Here is a 17,982-nt window from a genome sequence, read left to right as displayed (position 1 = left end):
ATATATATATATATATATATATATATATATATATATATATATATATATTCATTTGGGGTAAAATATCCAAATATGTGTGAAAACTCTTTTACTAAGAGGAATATGATTCACCAAAGTCAGCATCTAAGCGTACAGGACTTCCTTCTGAACTTTTAAAGCTTTTACTCGCCTGGAAAGGAAAAAGTTCTCGTGCTAAGATTGAGTCAGAAATAAATATCAACAGACACTTTCACAAATCTTCAATCTTCTTCTGTTTTTTTTTTTTTTTAGAAATGTGTGAATTTATGAAGGAATGAAGAAATACAAATTTGAATTTATACTGCACAAGAAGTTTAAGTTCAGGCCAGACTCCGCCCCCAGACTGCAGATATTTAATCAGCCAACCAGGATCAATGTCAGATTGAAGCAACAGAGAAGCATCTCGTTTGATCACAAATGCTCTTAAAAATGTCCGTGAAAGCATTTGGTGTCAAGTGGTCCACGTGTTTCTACTGCAAGCTCAGTTGTGCTCCCACTCATCTTCTCTGTGTCTGTGAGCGAGAGGTATCTGCACCAGCTGGGCCATTAGTGCAGAGCGGCTGAACACATGGAAACGATTCACATGAAAGGGAAGCATCTTTAAAGCACTTCTAATGAACCCATCCGACCTGTCTTTTTTTGAGTTGTGGGATGTTTTGAGATCTGAGATGAGATTAGTGGAAGCACCAAACATTTCAACACCGTGTTGAACATTGCATTTATGGATCTTTTTCATCTGACCATGCAAGTCTGCAGCTGAAATAAAAACTAATCTCGGACTCTGTCTGCATGTCAGCTGACTGTAAAATATGCGGTTTAAGCATTTGTCCCAAAATGTGCTGTTTAATTTCAAAGGACAAGTGCATAAACATAGGATTTTATAAAACTAAGGGTTTTTGACACTCATAACAACAAACTAAATCCAAACTAAAAGTGTTTTTTCTGCTTTGCATGCCACATTTTAAAACAGATGTGTTAGTTGATGTGTTAGCGCTCAGCGTAAGTGATGAAGTTGATTCTCAGCTGCCATCACACCAAATGTTATTTCAGTATCTGCTAAAATTACTGTGTATAGTCATTTTTGTGTTTACTAAGTTTAATTAGCTGTGGTGGCCATCTTGAATCAGGCTGACTCCAAGAATTAATCCGTTGAAGATTTAACTTAAATTATTACTCCCTGAGAGTTTCATTAAAATCCAATTGGTGCTTCATAGGATATTTTGCTAACAGACAAGATGGACTCCATCAGGCAGAGATTTAACCCAATAAGTTGCACTTGGCGCATGTGTTGTGAATAACTTTCAGCTACAATCACACCTGAATCCAGCCCAATATCTGCAAAACGGACTCGGTTATATTCAGTTTTGTGTTTGTCACTGCTGAATGGCTGTGGCGGCCATATTGATACACGTGCAGACAAGAGTAATTACACGATTGGGCACCCTTCAAGGTGGCAGGTGATAAACACTTTTGCTAATAAGCTGTCCAGCAATATGTCAGTTAGCATTAAACAAAACGTGAAGACGTGCAGACACAAAGTAAATTACCGCTGGATAATATTTCATGTATTTAGCTGTAAATCTAGAATTGGACTGAAGAACCATCTAGAGGCACACAATAAAAATAAAAAAGGAGCCTCAGCTTGGAAAACTGATGGCAGCCATCCCAACGTGGCATGTGAAACTCACCAAACTAACCTCAATGTAGCATTTGAAGAAAAGTTGTGGGATGAGCGAAGTGTTATGAAATCTTCCACAAACCACAGCAGATACACAACAACACAGAACTCACAGCAGCCGTTAAACTGCTCAGCAGTCTGATGAACGTTTAGAAAGCAGAGCTGCAAAGTTTGCTGTCTCAGTCTGATCTAGTTGTGAATGGAGGACAACCGTAGTTTAATTTCATTTATTTTTTTACAAGGAAACTCAAAGATTAAAGTGGAACTGATACATACAAGAAGATAATTGTAAAACACCTCTGTTAAAATGAAAGAAAAAGGTACAAACGTCATGTTAAAGTACACAAAATAAGCATTGAAGCTTCTTTTGGATCCACAGCAGGCGTGCTATTTATACAGTCAGTTCTCAGTAGCCTGCTGTGTTACACTGATCTCCCGACCCCACGCAGGACTCCCATTCCTGTTGTTGCTTGATGGCCTGAGCAGGACCAGAGGAGCTCAAAGTAAACACGAGTGCAGCAGCTTCAAAGGCCTCCCACCCATTAACACTGGGACCAGCTGGCAGACATAGAAGCATTTGTGCCCTTAAAACGCTGGCAACAAATGTTCGAACATTTCAGCTGCTATTTGTTTACATCTTTGTCGTAACGTTTGCCTTTTTTCCAAGTTTAACATTTATATTTGTAGTAAGGTAGATGGTGATTTAGCTAAACTAAGAGCAGCCAGAGTTGGATTCAAATCAAAATCAATATTTGAGCACCAGTGTTCTCCATCAGGGCAGCCATTGCATTTTTTCCCCTTTATTGATTGTGCACATCTGTCACAATAGATAGCGAAATGGAAAGCGGAATACCTCAGTCAGGCCTTTGACTAGTAATGCATCACAGCTGTTCTGGACTCAGTGCAACCCTTGACATTAAGGTTCTACGCTATGTTTCAAAGCTAACATTATAGCTGAAGTCGAGTCTAATAAAAACCATCGCTAAGAGTTGCAAACTTCAGCCTCTCTCTGCCTGTGTTTTGGTTCAGTCAGTACACTTTAACATTGATCTACAGGTGTTTTTAATGGCTACATTAAGTTTACTGAACAAAAGTGAGGATAATTTTAATCAAACGGGACCCGGCTGGATAAGTTAGAAACACCATGCCTTGATGTCATCAAGACATTTTAACAGAGGGTGAATGGAGTAAGAGCTATTAGGTTTTAAAGGCAGATAAATTTGGCAATCATCAGCATAACAATGATTGAATGAAACAATGTTTCCTCAAGACCGACCCCAAAGGGAGCAGATGGAGCAAAAGGTGTCCAAGAATTGAGCCCTGTGGGACACCGCAGGAAGGACCATTTAAAAATACACTATTTCCAACCTTAACAGTTTAAGTTAGAAACACCTGTATTGTATCACAAGTATTGGGCTTTAAAGGGAGGACTTTTCAATAACCGTGACGCATTTGTATAGTTTTCTGAAGTAGCCGGACTCGTCTTCCCTGACAGCAAGCAACACACGGTAAAAGTTTGATCCCAAAACAAGACGCAGTCTCTGTGAAACTCTAGTTGAGTATTTTTTAAACTTTGGTTCAAGTCCGGTTATTACATCCAGATCTTTAAATGTCTAAACTACATTCAGCTAAAGACTAAAATCTAAGCAGACAAAGAGGAAAGTGTTGCAAAAGAAATATGAGATGTAAACTGAGATTAAAAAGTTAAAAGATCAGCTTGAGTCACTCAGATTATTGTCAGGGGTGTCAGATTAACACCAGCCCCTGCTTTCTATAAACAAAGCATAATTTCTTTCAAACCAGTTTTATATTTTTTCCTTCTTTCTTTGCAGAAATAGTTGATTAAAAAACTTTCCATAAACATTATTTTATGTCAGCTAGTTTAGCTGACCGTTATGAAACAGTTGCAGAGTCAAAAAATATAAAAACAATTTAAAATAACAACAAAGTTAAATCAGATCCTCCTTACGGTTTCTTTTTGTTGAAACGTTTCGTCTTTCATCCAAAAGACTTCATCAGTACGAGGAGCCACAACAAACTCAGTCTTATAAATAGCACCTTTACATAATGGGCAAACCAGTTTGAAAAAGAAATCGTCCAGAGGACTCGACTTAACCTTGTTGTACTTTTTACCTGGATTATTGAGCATGAACTTTGAAACTAAAACCATGTTTGTTCTATCAAGACCCAACACTGCAGCCTATAACCATCAGGGACAATCTGGTCATTTCTGAAGCGACGCTCTGTCAAATAGTTATCAGTAGTTAGTACCCTGCAGCCCTGACATTAGTCATGGAGCATGGAGGAAGACGTAGAAGTCTTCAACCATGCTATGCTAATGGCTAGCCAAACAAGGGCAATTTATTTATTAAATTTTTTATTTTTGTCATATGAACCTACCGGTACTCTTTCTCAAAAATGGTGTGAAACAACATCACATTAGCTAACTATATGAATTAATATAAACTGATGACTTTTTTTTTTATATATATATATAGTTTTTTGCTGTTTTCTCAGCCAAACAACATTTTTGTCACTGTGCAGTTGTATGTGTGCTGAACGTAGACCACATCCAGAATGTTGTTGGTGCTGAGGCTTCTGAATGCATCATCACGTCCAGTCAGTCAAAAGTTTACTCAGCTCCCGATGGACTCGTATATTCAGCGGTATCAGAACCGACAATGACAGTCAGAGCACATGTACATTCACACAGTTAGAAGAGTAACATGGGCTTAATTTGAGCCGTATCCTGCCAGAACAGGATTCGGGAATGCTTTTATTTTGACAGGGTGCATTCTGGTAACTGTTTGCTTGGATCCAGTAACTCTCAGACTTACTAATAATAAAGTTATGAACAAATATGACTGCGTTGAACGAACAAAACTTATACTGGATGTGTAAACTAAAAATAATTACATAAACACTAATTTTAAACACAACAGCCACTTACGACTTCTTAATGTCACATACAATCATCTGCCCCTTCAAGTAGGCATTTCCACCTCTACCCAATGCCGAGCTAACAGGCGGTCGTACGCAGGCTGGAGACCACAGGCAGCGGCCATGAACAGATGGAGGAGGAGCCTGGAGGTTTCACATGTGGAGTTAAACAGTGAATTCAGCGAAGAAGAGTCGTGCTCAGAACCATTAAGTAAGTGGGAGGGTAGGATGATTGACAGAAGCGGAGTGTTTACAAATGTAGGTAAACGTAGATGTTTAACAACCCATTAAAACACACCAGAATGCAGGAAATCACATGTACTTTATTAAAAAATTTCTGAGGAAGGACCCCCCTGCCCCCTGCACCCCCTCAGTCAGCTCGCTGTGTTCTGGCATCGATTGGTTTACATATTAAGCCCTGGTAATAAAGAGTTGAGGAAACAGCAACAAACTAAACAAACCATGTGCTACAAACGTGTAGAGGTTTATGTAGAGTTCTTTCAGAGCAGTTTGACATTTTTGAGAAAGAGATTTTTTTTTATGAGCATGAAAAACAATATAACACTGGTCAGACCTAGGCTTTTCTCCACCCTCCATGCTTGATGCCGCAGCTGATAAGCTACTAACAACTGATATCTGCCTGACAGAGCATCACTTAACGAATGACCAGGCTATTCTTTTTTTACTTCAACATTTTTTTCCTAACTTGAAAACATGTCTGTGGGTGGTTAATATATGAGGAAGGAACCTCCTGAGATTTACTAGGCATAGCTCGTCTGGAGCCAGATCAGATGTTCCAGTCAGCCAAATGAATGGAGGGAGGGAGACTGCTGGAGTTCTTCTGTATCTTGTTACGTGAGACAGAACCAGACGACAGGCATAAAGTCTAAAAGGTTTATCGTGAATATGTCTGAGACAAATCAAGAGCAACTTAGACACAGACGAGTCTTCCTATGAAAAGAGATGAATTAGTTGACGTTAACGAAGCTCTAGCAGAGTTCAATACACAAACAACTTTGGTTGTAACATACACACCCAGCTAAGCATTACTTATGGATGCAAACAAAACATTTATTATCTACAAATAGTGCCACACAGATCTCATTACAGTGAAGAAACCTCTCACCACATCACATTTTGAACTCCTGGCTGCAGAGGGATAGCTCAGAACTTTTAAAACCAGGTTGTTCGAAAAAGTTATGAACATTGAGTATCTTATCAGCTGTTGAAAATTCTTTGAACAACCTTGGTTTTGGAGAAATACTTTATTATGACTGGACTGATGAGCTAACCGCTTATCTGAACAGGGCCAAGGCCAAAGTGGACTGCTATTGTCATAAAAGCCAGAGTGCAGACTTTAATAGAAGTCTGTGCAAACAGTGTTTTGTAAAACATTACACTGCAGTCAGTTTCACACTGCAGAGCAGACATTTGTGCTTATTTGTGAGCTCTGGTAGCGTTAGCAGCTAGCTGTCCCACTGCCCTGACAATCTGGAGGACTTCCTGCAGGAATCAAAATATTATTAAATAATATAATATTTCTGCTGGAACACCTGTGCACAGAGAAATTGTGATGTAAAGCTTTATAAAACAGAGTCCACATGAACCTCTGTGAACGTTTTGACATTACACTTATTTAAAGATGGCAGCAATTCAATTTGGTTTAGCCCAGATCAAAGTAGCCGTCATCTCGTTAGTCAAGTATTAAGGTTTGTTTCTCTAAATTGAAGTTACTCAAATAATTATCTAAAACAAGTAAGATATTGTTTGCACCTTTCCACATAAACCCATTCAAAGAAATTTAAATGATCTCTTCATGTACTGTACAGTAATCCCTTTTTTATCATGGGGCAGCTGTATCCTGAAGTTCCGCGATAAGTGAAAAGTCACGATGTAGGAATAGTAGTACAAGTAGTTTATATATATACATACATATATATATATGTGTGTGTGTGTGTGTGTGTGTATATATAGGCATTTTAAACCCTTCCCACACTCTTGCAATATTCTAAACAATGTTTCTAAATTCTTAATGCTCTAGAAGAGCACAAAATGTCATGATTTCAGCTCCTTGCCTCGTCTGATCTTTGTCACCTTCTAGCTTCTTGGCCACGCCCACTTCTCCGCTCTGCATGGAGAACAGCTGATCAGCTGCAGCAGGAAGTTTATCCTGCAGCTCTATGCTGTACAAATGTGCAGCAGGTGCTACATAATTTAAAATAATTCATTTAAAATAAAAATTCCTGCCGATCATGCAGCTCATCCATCAATCAGCCGATCGTGTCATGTCTTATCTTATTTTGAAAAACTGTGATAGAGTGAGTCTGCGATAAACAAACTTTGAAGTAGCGAGGGACTACTATACAGTTATTTAAAGATGGCAGCAATTCAATTTGGTTTATCCTTTCTCAAAGTAGCATAATACTTGTTTCTCTAAATTGAAGTTACTCAAAGAAATATCTAAAACAGGTAAGATATTAACTGTTCACATCTTTCCACATAAACCCAGTCTAAGAAATTTAAATTATCTCTATGTATACTAGCAAATTTTGTACATGTGGTCCTGGTCTGTGTCTCCCTCTGCGAACAGAAATGCAACTCTCACCTGTTTTTAAATGTACACTCCACACTGGTTAGTCATTATCTGCAACGTTTTTATGTCTATATTCTGATTTACTTCATTTTATATTTTGCTTTGTGTGTTGCCTGTTTTTCTGCCTGTACAGCACTTTGGTTGGCCTTGTCGCTGTTTTAAGTGCTCTATAAATAAAATGGTATGGTATGTTTTCATCAAGTATGGCTTAAATCACTCGTTACAAGACAGACTAATTGATTCTAACATCAGTTACTGTCTAAACATCTTTTAATAGTCAACATAACGTGATTATGTTCTAATCCTTCGTTGTAGGCAGTACTGAGAATTTGCCAAAGTATTTTACTCCCACAATCAGCCACCAAGTAGCATTCAGTCAGGCAGAAATCCCAAAGCTTTACAGAGACTGTTGCTTCTGATCGATGCCCAGCTGACCACATTCCACCGCTGCCTCTTCACATTCACCACACGGGGAATCCCTCTCTGCTCGCTGCTGTCTAGTGCAGCCACAGCTCCAGCCTCCTGCAAAGGTCACTGTTTGACCTGAATGTTAGCACGGACAAGAGGCGCTTGTTTTAAAGGTTGACTCTTTGTTTTGACCAGCACAGATTTTTGTAAAGTTTGCAGTTGAGCAAAGAGTTGCCAGTTTTACCCCACTGAAACAGTCTGGCCAAACAAACAAGCAAACCAAAAAAAAAAAAACGTAGCTTTGCTTTGAATTTGAGCCACGGCTTAAACGAACTGTCAGTGTGTGTCACAGCACAATGCGCATTTGTGTCATCAGCCAGGACAGGTCAAGATTAGCAAAGGTAAACTCCCTGAAACGTGATTGTGAAAGTGATCAGGCACATCAACAAGACGCTTTTAACATGTCAGAGCATTTTGGTGATGGGTCTGCTCTGATTGGTTCGACAATTCCTCACAAGAAGTGGACTTCTACTCTGCCTCCAGGCTAAAACCGAAACAAGAGCAGAATTTAACGTTCGAGTTAAGCTCTGCCACTAACTGCCCTATTTCTGCATGTATGGTCTTGTCAGTCGTGTCGTAAAGCTGACCAGTGAGGACATAACAAAAGGCTGGCTCAGAGTGTTCAGTGTTGTTATTTTAAGTTGCAAAAAACACAATCAGAAGTTTTTTAAACTCTTGAAGTATATATTTTGTCCTGCAGAACATTCTTCTTCTCCATCCGGCAAAAAAAAAATCACATTTGGAAGCTAGACACTCCCCCGAAAGACCCAGGTTTAACCCTAATGTGAGTTTTATTTTAAAGCGATGGATCATTTGAAATGAGGTTCTGTGGAAATGTTATGAGCAGTTAGTATTTTACCTGTTGCTAATAACTCCGAAACTGTGTCAGTTCGGAAAAACAGAGTTTAGGTACGGTCTGCAAATGATTGCATTCTCTTAAAGTTCCCAGCAGTTCACGTGAAGTCCAGTTTATAAACTTTTGCATCATTGTCAGCTAAATATTACAGTTATTTACATGGATTTCTGTGATTATTCACCAGCACAATTAGCAGCAACTAGCTATAAAATACTCAAACTCTTGACGTTCACATCAACCACTGAGAAACATTTTAAATTTGGAGTGGCAGCAGAAATCTTCTTTTGGTCTTGGATCAGAAATAAATTCAATATTTCCAAAGTAAGTTTGTACAACAGGTAAGATACTAATTACTGATCAGGTTTTATTGACACTAAACTAAAATACCAACAAGTAGTTTTGATATATGTGCAATCATTCTCATAAGAAATCGCATCGTACGAGAAAATCTTTCAAGGCTTTATGAACAATCCTTGTTATTTTACTGTTTTGTGATTACAAGTCTACATTTGAAATGACGTTGAGTCTTGGAACAATCATGGTCATAATAAAAATGACAAAATTAGTCATAATCTCTGTCATAATCTAAAACGTGTGCACGTGTCGATCCCTCCGACACGTTCAGCCTCTTCTGTTTGATGATGACATTCTGTTTCTTGCTTCAGTCAGCAGAAAGACTTATTCACCATCTGAAATTTGTTTTACAACTAAAAACACTCAAAGGGGATCGAATTACTGGCATCCTTTAGGGTTTCTTGTACAAGGAATGTGTTAGTTTCTAGAGATCGTTGAACTGTAACCTCAACAAAAAAAAAAAAAAGAGCTGATTTTGTGCAAAAAGAACAATGTGCTTTAGTAACCGATACGAGTCTGAACAAAACTAAAAGATACAGTCATTCCTGAAGTGTGTGCTCAGAACAATGAGCCAAATGTTTCAGAATCCAGCATAAATCTCCGCCGTCATCTTTTAAAGACAAAATCTATTTCTGACTCGCAGCTGCAGTTCTGGGCGTTTCACTTAAAGAGGAAAAAAGTGTTTTTACTGATAAAACATGCCTGCATCTCTAACGAACCAGTGCATGGAAATGCTCCAGAAAATATCTTCACTTCTCATCCTGCAACTACAGGATGAGACAAGTAAAAAAAAACCCAAGTTGCTCAACAACTGATAAGAAGTTACTCTGACTGGCAGCAGCGCGAGTATGCTTCAAAAGACTTGGATTTTTAAAATCTTATTTATTTATTTTCTTCTTTCGGCTGCTCCCTTCCTCAGGGATCATCACAGCGAACTAAGTCGCACGAATCTTGAAAAGACTTGGTTGGATAAAAGATTAAAACTTTAACGCACATTCAAACCCCTCCCACCTGACACAAACTCCTCCCACCTGACACAAACCCCTCCCACCTGACACGAACCATCCACAACTCTTGCATCAGAGGATTTTATTTTATTTTGCAAAACACGAGGAACTAAGAATCCTTGAAGGGGTTCCGTATCACCTGTTGAATTTCACACCAGAGTTTACGAAACAGCTCATCTTATGAGACGGGGAGTGGTGGCGCAGAGGTTAGAGAAGGTGGGACTATGATCGGAAGGTCGACAGTTCGACTCCCTTGATCAACATCAAAATGTGGGTGGAAAACATGACGCGCCCACACCTGTCTCCACCCTCATTCGCCCCACTCTGGGCCCTTGAGCAAGACCGTTGACCCCCACCATCTGCTCCCCCGGGCACCTTATAAAGCAGCTCTCTGCTCCACACAGAGGGCTGTGGTAGCTTGGTGGTCTGTGGCTGCGTCAAGAAGGTCATCCGGCGTAAAAACAACCGAGTCTTCTTGCGAGTTAGTTCGCTGTGGCAAAGGGAGCAGCCGAAAGAAGAAGACAGCCTCATGTTTACACTACGTATACGCTGTGGATGACTGTCAGCTACTACCACTTCACATTGTAGATCACTATTTGTAAAATTTACTAACCTATAGCCAGTTTAGGGTTTGCTACATTTGATTAGCTGTGGTAGCCATCTTGTACTGGATTGTTTCTAAACTGTAATCAGTTATGGATTTATATCTATTGATTCCTTTCTGACGCTTTCGTTGTAAGCAGTTTAGTGGCTTAAGAGATATTTTGCTAACAGACAAACAGCGTTGACTCCAACGGTTTACGATCTTGTGCAGTGTGTAGCACTTTGAGTATGTGTTGTGACCACAGCAATTCCTTCCTGAAACTTTCAATAAACTCCAGGTGGTGGTTTTTGAGATATTTTGCTAACACAGACAAGGGCAAAAACATTTACGGTTGGACAGTTTGTTTTCATTTTGGAATCTGCACCGCACCTCCATACCCCTCGCTATGTGACTGATAAAGCTTTAAAAGAAACAAAAGTGTTTGAATAACCCACACAACTCTGACACCTTTAGGAGAACACAAACGGTAATCTTTCTCGGGAATACGTTTGGAGATGGAGCTGCAGAGCGTCTGCAGCGTGTGACCCACTTCTACTCAGAGACAATAAACAGAATGAAATTACAGGTCACAGCTCACGTACTTCGACTTCCTGACTGAAGAAAACTAAAACGAATCTGGTTCGAAACGCTCCAGAAAGCAGATGTTTGTCACATCAACGCAGCGATAAAACGGTGCACAGCTGTACAATCTTTGTCTTTTACATCTTGCGCTGCTGTTTTTATAGTCGAAAGGAGACGTTTTATTTCTCTGGTGATTCTTTTAGCCACATTGTGTGTTTGCACCTCAAGAAGTGAGGAGTCAAGCTAACTGTTTGAGAGCCACGGCAGCTTTTAGTTATTGGTTTAAGCTGAAAGCATTTTTTTTTTTTAAGCTTCTACAACTTTTGTTTTGATGAAATATCTCTCGCAAGTTTCTACAAGTCTTGATCAAAACTGGCAACAATGTGTTGAACTCAGCTGCACAGGTGTTAATACACCTTATTTAATATCGTTTTTAAAATCTAAAGAATTTGCCTATCACAGGTAAGAGAAATAATTAGCAAAGGCACAAACAAGAAACAAAATCAGAGCAAAGAATCAGTGTGTTCTCCTGAAACTTCATACTTTTATTCAGAACAAGGAACCAAAACAGTTTAGATCTCTCCAGTCTGTCTGTTAAAGGTTTTTGCAAAGTATACTTTTTGACATAACTTGTTTTGAAGGGTTTTTGAAGGTGTGTTCACTAATAACTGCTTCATGCTGTCAAAAAGAAAATTGCAGCTCTGACGACTCTAAAGTGATAGTTTGCTTTGACACAGGGTTCTGTGGAGTTGTTCTCAGTGGCAGTATCTTACCTGCAGCAGACAGGGGTCAGGGTGTTATCAGTTTGGAGAATCAGAGGGACAACATTATAGGGCCATTGTGCTAACAGCTAAAGCAGATTTCTGCTGACTTTAAACAACTCCAAGCTTGAAAAATTCAGATCAGTTCACGGTTAATAATTACAAATCATTAAAAACTACGTAAACTAGTCCTTTTGAGGTCAGAATTTACACTTTGGATCAAACTAGATTTTGAGTTTTGCTCATGTGACTGACAAATAAAACAGTGCAGTGATTCATTTTGATTTAAATAATATATTGCTGATACTATAATACAGATATGCAGATGATTGTTTTAAATGTTGTTCTCTCTCATTTACATAAAGTAGGTTGCTTTATTTAGTACATTGACAGTAATTAGGATCTAATGAATTTCGTAGTCAAAGAATTTAATGTTTTATAGATTAAAAGGTCAAATAAAATCAAATTTAAGAATATTTTCTTGTTTTTCTTTGAGGAACACAATTCCATAAAACATTTTAGAGGCTCATGTCTCTGATTTAAAGGTTTAATGACATGGGTCATATTTGATTTTGAGTAAAATTCTTAAAATGGGTTAACATTTACTGTCTGTGGTTGATGCAACGACACCACAGTTTGCTATGATACATGTTCACTGTTAGAACATGTTAGCTGTGCTAGAACATGTTCACATGTTTCTGTTCACTCTGTTCACTCTGCTCACGTATGATTGTGCAGCTACCCATCCAGGCTGTCACATTGTAAAGTTTGCAGATGATACAGCGGTGGTGGGATGCATCACAAACAATGATGAGTCCAGCTAGGACTCAGGCAGGAGGTGGAACACCTGGAGAGCTGGTGCAGGAAGAACAACCTTCACATCAATGTGAAGAAGACGAAGGAGATGGTCGTGGACTTCAGAAGGAACTTGGGTGTACACATGAATGACAACCTCAGCTGGAGCAACAACACCACCAGCCTGATCAAGAAAGCTCATCAGAGACTCTACTTCCTCAGACGGCTGAGGTGAGCTGGTCTGGAAAGCTCAGTCCTCACCTCCTTCTACAGGTGTGCAGTGGAGAGCATCCTGTGCTCCAGCATCAACGTGTGGCATGGAGGCTGCACAGCTGCAGAAAGAAAAGCTTTGCAGAGAGTGGTGAAGGCTGCACAGAAGATGTTGGAGTCAGTCTCCGCACCATCACAGACATCTACACCTCCAGATGCAGGAAGAGGGCCACCTGCATCATGAAGGACCCCACTCACCCAGCACACACACTTTTTGCCCCGCTCCCCTCAGGAAGGAGGTTGAGGAGCATTAAGTGTAGAACCACTAGACTGAGGAACAGCTTCTACCCTGAGGCTGTTAGACTCATGAATCTCTAACCAGAATAATCACTGTGAAAAATCACATCATGTTGCTGCTGATCTGTTTCATGTTGCTGCTGATCTGTTTCATGTTGCTGCTGATCTGTTTCATGTTGCTGCTGATCTGTTTCATGTTGCTGTGTTCATTCGTGCTCATCTGCTCACACAGACTCAAGTTCGTGCTGCTGTTTGACGTAATGTTTTTATGCTACTAATGCTTAGTGTGTTTTCAGTTAACGTTTTTCTTAGTTCATATCTTAGATCTTATTAATGTTTTTCTTTTACATTTTAATACTTTTGTTGGATGGAACTGGGACCCTGTGGACACAATGTCATTCCACCACATGTACCACATGTGGTGGAATAACAAATATATAGTCTTGAATCTTGAACATGATAGGACACCTAGTTAATGTTGTTTTGTTCATGTTTGTTGTGCTGTACTTTTTGCTATAGGTAAAATTTGAGAAAAAAAAATCAAAGAAGAGCTGTAAGACCCAAAGCGAGGTTACGTTCACAATGTTTATCTGTGAAAATGGAAGCAAAAAAACTTGCAGAACTTGAAGAAATGCTGGAATATGTTGTACGTCTAATGGATATTAAATCACACAACTGAAAGCTCAGGAATCAAGTGAAGACATTTTTAGATGAGGGTTCAGAACACAAGGATGACGAGCCCAAAGACCAGGTGGGCAACGCTGAACGGTTAAAACAGACTGACCCAAGTTCTGGTCATTCGAATGTAGAATTTGTGGATTTAGCCGTGTATTAATCAGAATTTCTGTTTCGAGAGCGTAAAGGGCAATGCTCCGTGTAAATCAGGTAGAAGGAGATTGTTGTTAAGTATCGCAATTAGTGAGGAGGCGCTAGCATAAATGATTGACTACCTTTGTCACATAGTTTTTATTTTAATTTTGTTGATTTCCTTGCCTCTTTTATTTCTGTAGCCAACATTGCACTGAATATATAGGCTGGTTGTGTTTGGAACAATCTTGCCTGTTGTTAAAAACAGGAGAATAATAGGAACCAGTAATATAATGGATAATAGGTCACCCAACTTTGGGATGTATTTTCATGGCAGAGTGAAAGTAACCAAATCAGATGAACTGTCTCGTCTTTCATTCAGGAAGGTGACGAATGAAACACCTGCTGTAGATTTGGGTCAGTTTTCAATTATTTGCAACACCCTGAACCATTTCGCCCGCAGGCTAACAGTACTCATGCTCTGCTAACTCATTGGGATCCTTTGTTTGTTTGGCACCGATGACATTACTCTTCCGGAGTGATTACAGAAAATACCACAAAGACCCGAGTAATTGTATACTGTACATCTTTTATAATGAATTCAATTTGTTTGTGAATTAATAAAAATGTGAGACTCTGACAAGAACCTTTTATGACTTCTTTTCAATTTACGTTGGCCTCAAAAGATTTCATTTCACATTTAACACCGAACCCCCTCAGCTTCATAAAATATATCTTGGACTTAAAAGCTTAAAGGGTTTTGTAGATACTAGATCATTAATGAGTATTTCCATTAACTTACTACTCTCACAATTATTATCATGGTTTTTTTTTAAGTAAACCAACTCTGCATCAAAAAACAAGCAACTTAATCAACCTTTTAGAGCATTTGGTGGATCATTAAACTAAATAGTTCCCAACCCTAGACCCTGAGGGACACCATCCTGAATGTTTTAGTTGTTTATCTGCTCCATCACACATGATTTGAATGAAAAAGTGATTAACAGGCTTCTGCAGAACTTGAGGAAGTAATTAAACCCCTGAATCAGGTGTGTTGGAGCAGAGCAACAACTAAAACATGCAGGATGGTGTTCCTCAAGGACCAGAGTTGGGAACCACTGCGTCTAAAAAAACTACAGAAGTTTATTTTTAATTAAAAGACATAAAAAATGTTGTTGTTTTTTCACCATTTTGCATTTGTCAAATACATATTTGGCGAGATGAGAGCAAATGCAAACCCAAGAGTGGTGCTTCATGCACACTTTGAATTTTACACAAATTGAAATCTACTTTGAACGGTGCAACAGAAAATGTGATCATCTCTGTGTTCACAGAAAGAAAACACGATTCAAAGTCTGAGACTTTGTGAAGAAAGTTCTTGACCTTGCTGGTGAATGAGTGACTCATGTTTGTCGTCACACAGTAACTAAAAGCAAATACAATGGGTTCAGTGGGTCTGGGTTTTGCTGAGACAGAACCTCCTGGTCTTTGCACAGCGCAGTAATCAGATCATTTGGACTCCAGGCTCAGTTGACTGTAAGTCGGGGTGGTCGCAGAGGAAAACATCACTCATGTTTTAAGTAAAACAAACAGTCTGTAAAAGCTGGTTAAACAAGTGTGCAGCAGCAAGGGAAGCACAATACAAGTCATGATGATCAGCCATGTTTGGACTTCTTCAAGCATCTTTCACTCCTGCTTTCCTGCAGGCAGATCTTATACTTCTGGCTTTTTTTGTATTTTCAGAAAGCAAAATTTATCCTGACCAATAAAGTCCATGCTCAATAATCCAAGAATATCCAGGTTTTTACAATTTCTCCTGCTTTTATACAGAAGTTGTGCTCCTTCACTCAATGAAAGTTAGCTGTTACTTGATCAAAGTCATCAAGCAGCAGCCACAACATTCAACCAAATTCATTCCCCATCATTCTTTCCTTTCTCCATCTTGAGCCGTACTTGCATCGTCTGCAACTTGGATCAGAGCAGTCCTCTCCTGTCATTAAAAACACTGTGGTTTCAACTGTTTAAAGACCCAGATATATGGAGAATGCGTTATGCCTACATGCAAAACCGTCAGATCTTGCATTCACATAAACAGCCTTGATTCACTAAAGCAGGTGCATTATATACACAAATTCTGTCTCAATCCAATAGATTAAGACAATTGATGGCTTCAAACAAAAGACAATGTGCCTCATTGTGTCATCAAAGAAGCTGTGAAGTGCTGTGAAGCTGTCCCAACAAGTGTGCTCACAAATTATTGTTGTTGGTTTTTTGAAAAGTTACATTATCACTTTATCTTTAAGATAAAGTTTCATAAAGGCAGAACAAGAAACAGCGTTGAGCAATAGAAGGAAAAAGCTAAATGTGGAGTACTCGTTTCTCGTTTCATTCTGGATCTGAGTGGGTAAACGTCATATTATGGTTCATAACTTCACCCACACATGGTTAGGGGAAAGCCGCAAGGGAGAGAAAGCAAGCAAAAAACACAAGTCCTGAGCTGGAGTAGGTCAGTGGAGCAGCTGGACACTTGAGCCTTTAGGCAACAATGGACAGAGAGCACACACAGGAGACGAACTGAGACAGTACTTTACCATATTTCAAGGAGTTTCTCCTCTACCAGGCAGAAGTATTTTTCATTTTTTGCTGTTGTTGATCCTCTCTAGACAGCACCACCTGGCTGTATGAGCCTTTGCCATGTTCAGTGTATCAACAGCAGAGGCTCCCCAGGTCCATCATGACAGCCGGTTGTCTCCACAGAGAAGTCAGATCCATTCCTTACAAACGTCGAGCATGTTGCACACAGAGACACACACGCATCGTCAAGCTGCCTGTTGATCCTTCAGCTCCTCTTTTACTTTTCTTTCTGGTTCCTCTGAGTGTTTGGGAGGGTGGGGGGGTAGAGAAAAAAGGGGAGGGAGAACTTGTGTGAAGGGGGGGAGGAGAAAAGCGTTCCCTTTCAGAGGAAAATCCCCCTCCAGGCTTTTCAGAGCTTCTTTGCTTCCTCCCTCTCTCCAGCACACCCACAAACACAACAATATGTCACAATCTGAAAACACAAAGCACTCACTCACACACTCCCTCGCTGTGCTCTGTCTGTTGCTGTACTCCATGCAACAATCCCAACATTTCTACATCTCATTCCACCATAAACAGCTCACGAAGACGCACGCGCAGTGTTTTTGGCTGCACAAACCCCAGCCCCTCATTTTCAGCCCCTTTCTTTCTCCCTTTTTTAATCACTGGGAGCTTTCAGAAGTTTAAGTCAGTCTTTCTTCTTGCTTCTTTTACTTCATAGACTTCCCTCGTCTGCTCCAGGCTCTCTCATTTCCTCTCTTCAGCAATTACCTTCCGGAAGACTGCCCAAGAGTTTCACTCAAGTCAAAAGCACAAACTGAGGGATTCCCTGCAGTGGTCAGTAAACCTGCACAGAAGATCACAAGAATGACTATATCTTCTGAAACTTTGTTTACATGAGGTCTGAAAATGAAAAGTGCAGAGAGGGCGTGCAGGAAAATGAATCCCAGGACGTGCTGCAGGAAACGAGATTCATTATTGTGGCATTCCTTCAGGATAAAGATTGACAGGGCAGGGTTTATTTCTGCCGGCTGAGGACCTGAGAATCCATGTGACCCTGGAGGTTTAGACAAGCAGCTAACAGCTGGTCTCCACCTCAGCTTGTTTATTCACTGAAATTCCAGAAATTACAAGGAAGTCTGGGAATATCTTCACCACGAGGAGACAACACAGAGCACACGTTTCTTTAATTCAGTCAGATCAGGTTTTTACTGGAAATATTGAAAGAAACCTTCTCCTCAGCTCCCCTCTGCAGTCTGTACAATATTCCTGACATGGCTTGCTTCCATTAAGAGAAGACCCCACTAATCCTTTTTTCAACGTGTAGCTTGTGTGCGTTTTTCTTAAAATGTAATCTGGTTCTTCTGTTTGCTTCAGTATCGGCTTCATCCCTTTTCACATCGATTGCAATGTGGTTCTCAAAGCAATACAAAAGTCTGGCAAGTTTTTTTTCTTGGAC

At 39.7% G+C, this 17,982-nt stretch overlaps 1 protein-coding gene across 1 annotated transcript in view; it reads right to left on the bottom strand.

Moving 5' to 3' along the window:
* Positions 1-16,803, bottom strand: part of quo (quattro) — a gene marked incomplete at its 3' end in the record, with an annotated part of 38,574 nt that extends 21,771 nt beyond the window's left edge. Inside the window, 1 exon segment of the mRNA XM_037678603.1 lies at positions 16,541-16,803. Coding sequence (XP_037534531.1) covers positions 16,541-16,543 — 3 coding nt within the window.
* Between the last annotated feature and the right edge of the window lie 1,179 nt (positions 16,804-17,982).

This window comes from Nematolebias whitei, chromosome 7 (assembly GCF_014905685.2).
Source record: "Nematolebias whitei isolate Nwh7 chromosome 7, NemWhi1, whole genome shotgun sequence".
Classification (NCBI taxonomy): Eukaryota; Metazoa; Chordata; class Actinopteri; order Cyprinodontiformes; family Rivulidae; genus Nematolebias; species Nematolebias whitei.
The sequence above is the reverse complement of the archived record's forward strand: the minus strand, read 5'-3'. Positions and strand labels throughout refer to the sequence as shown.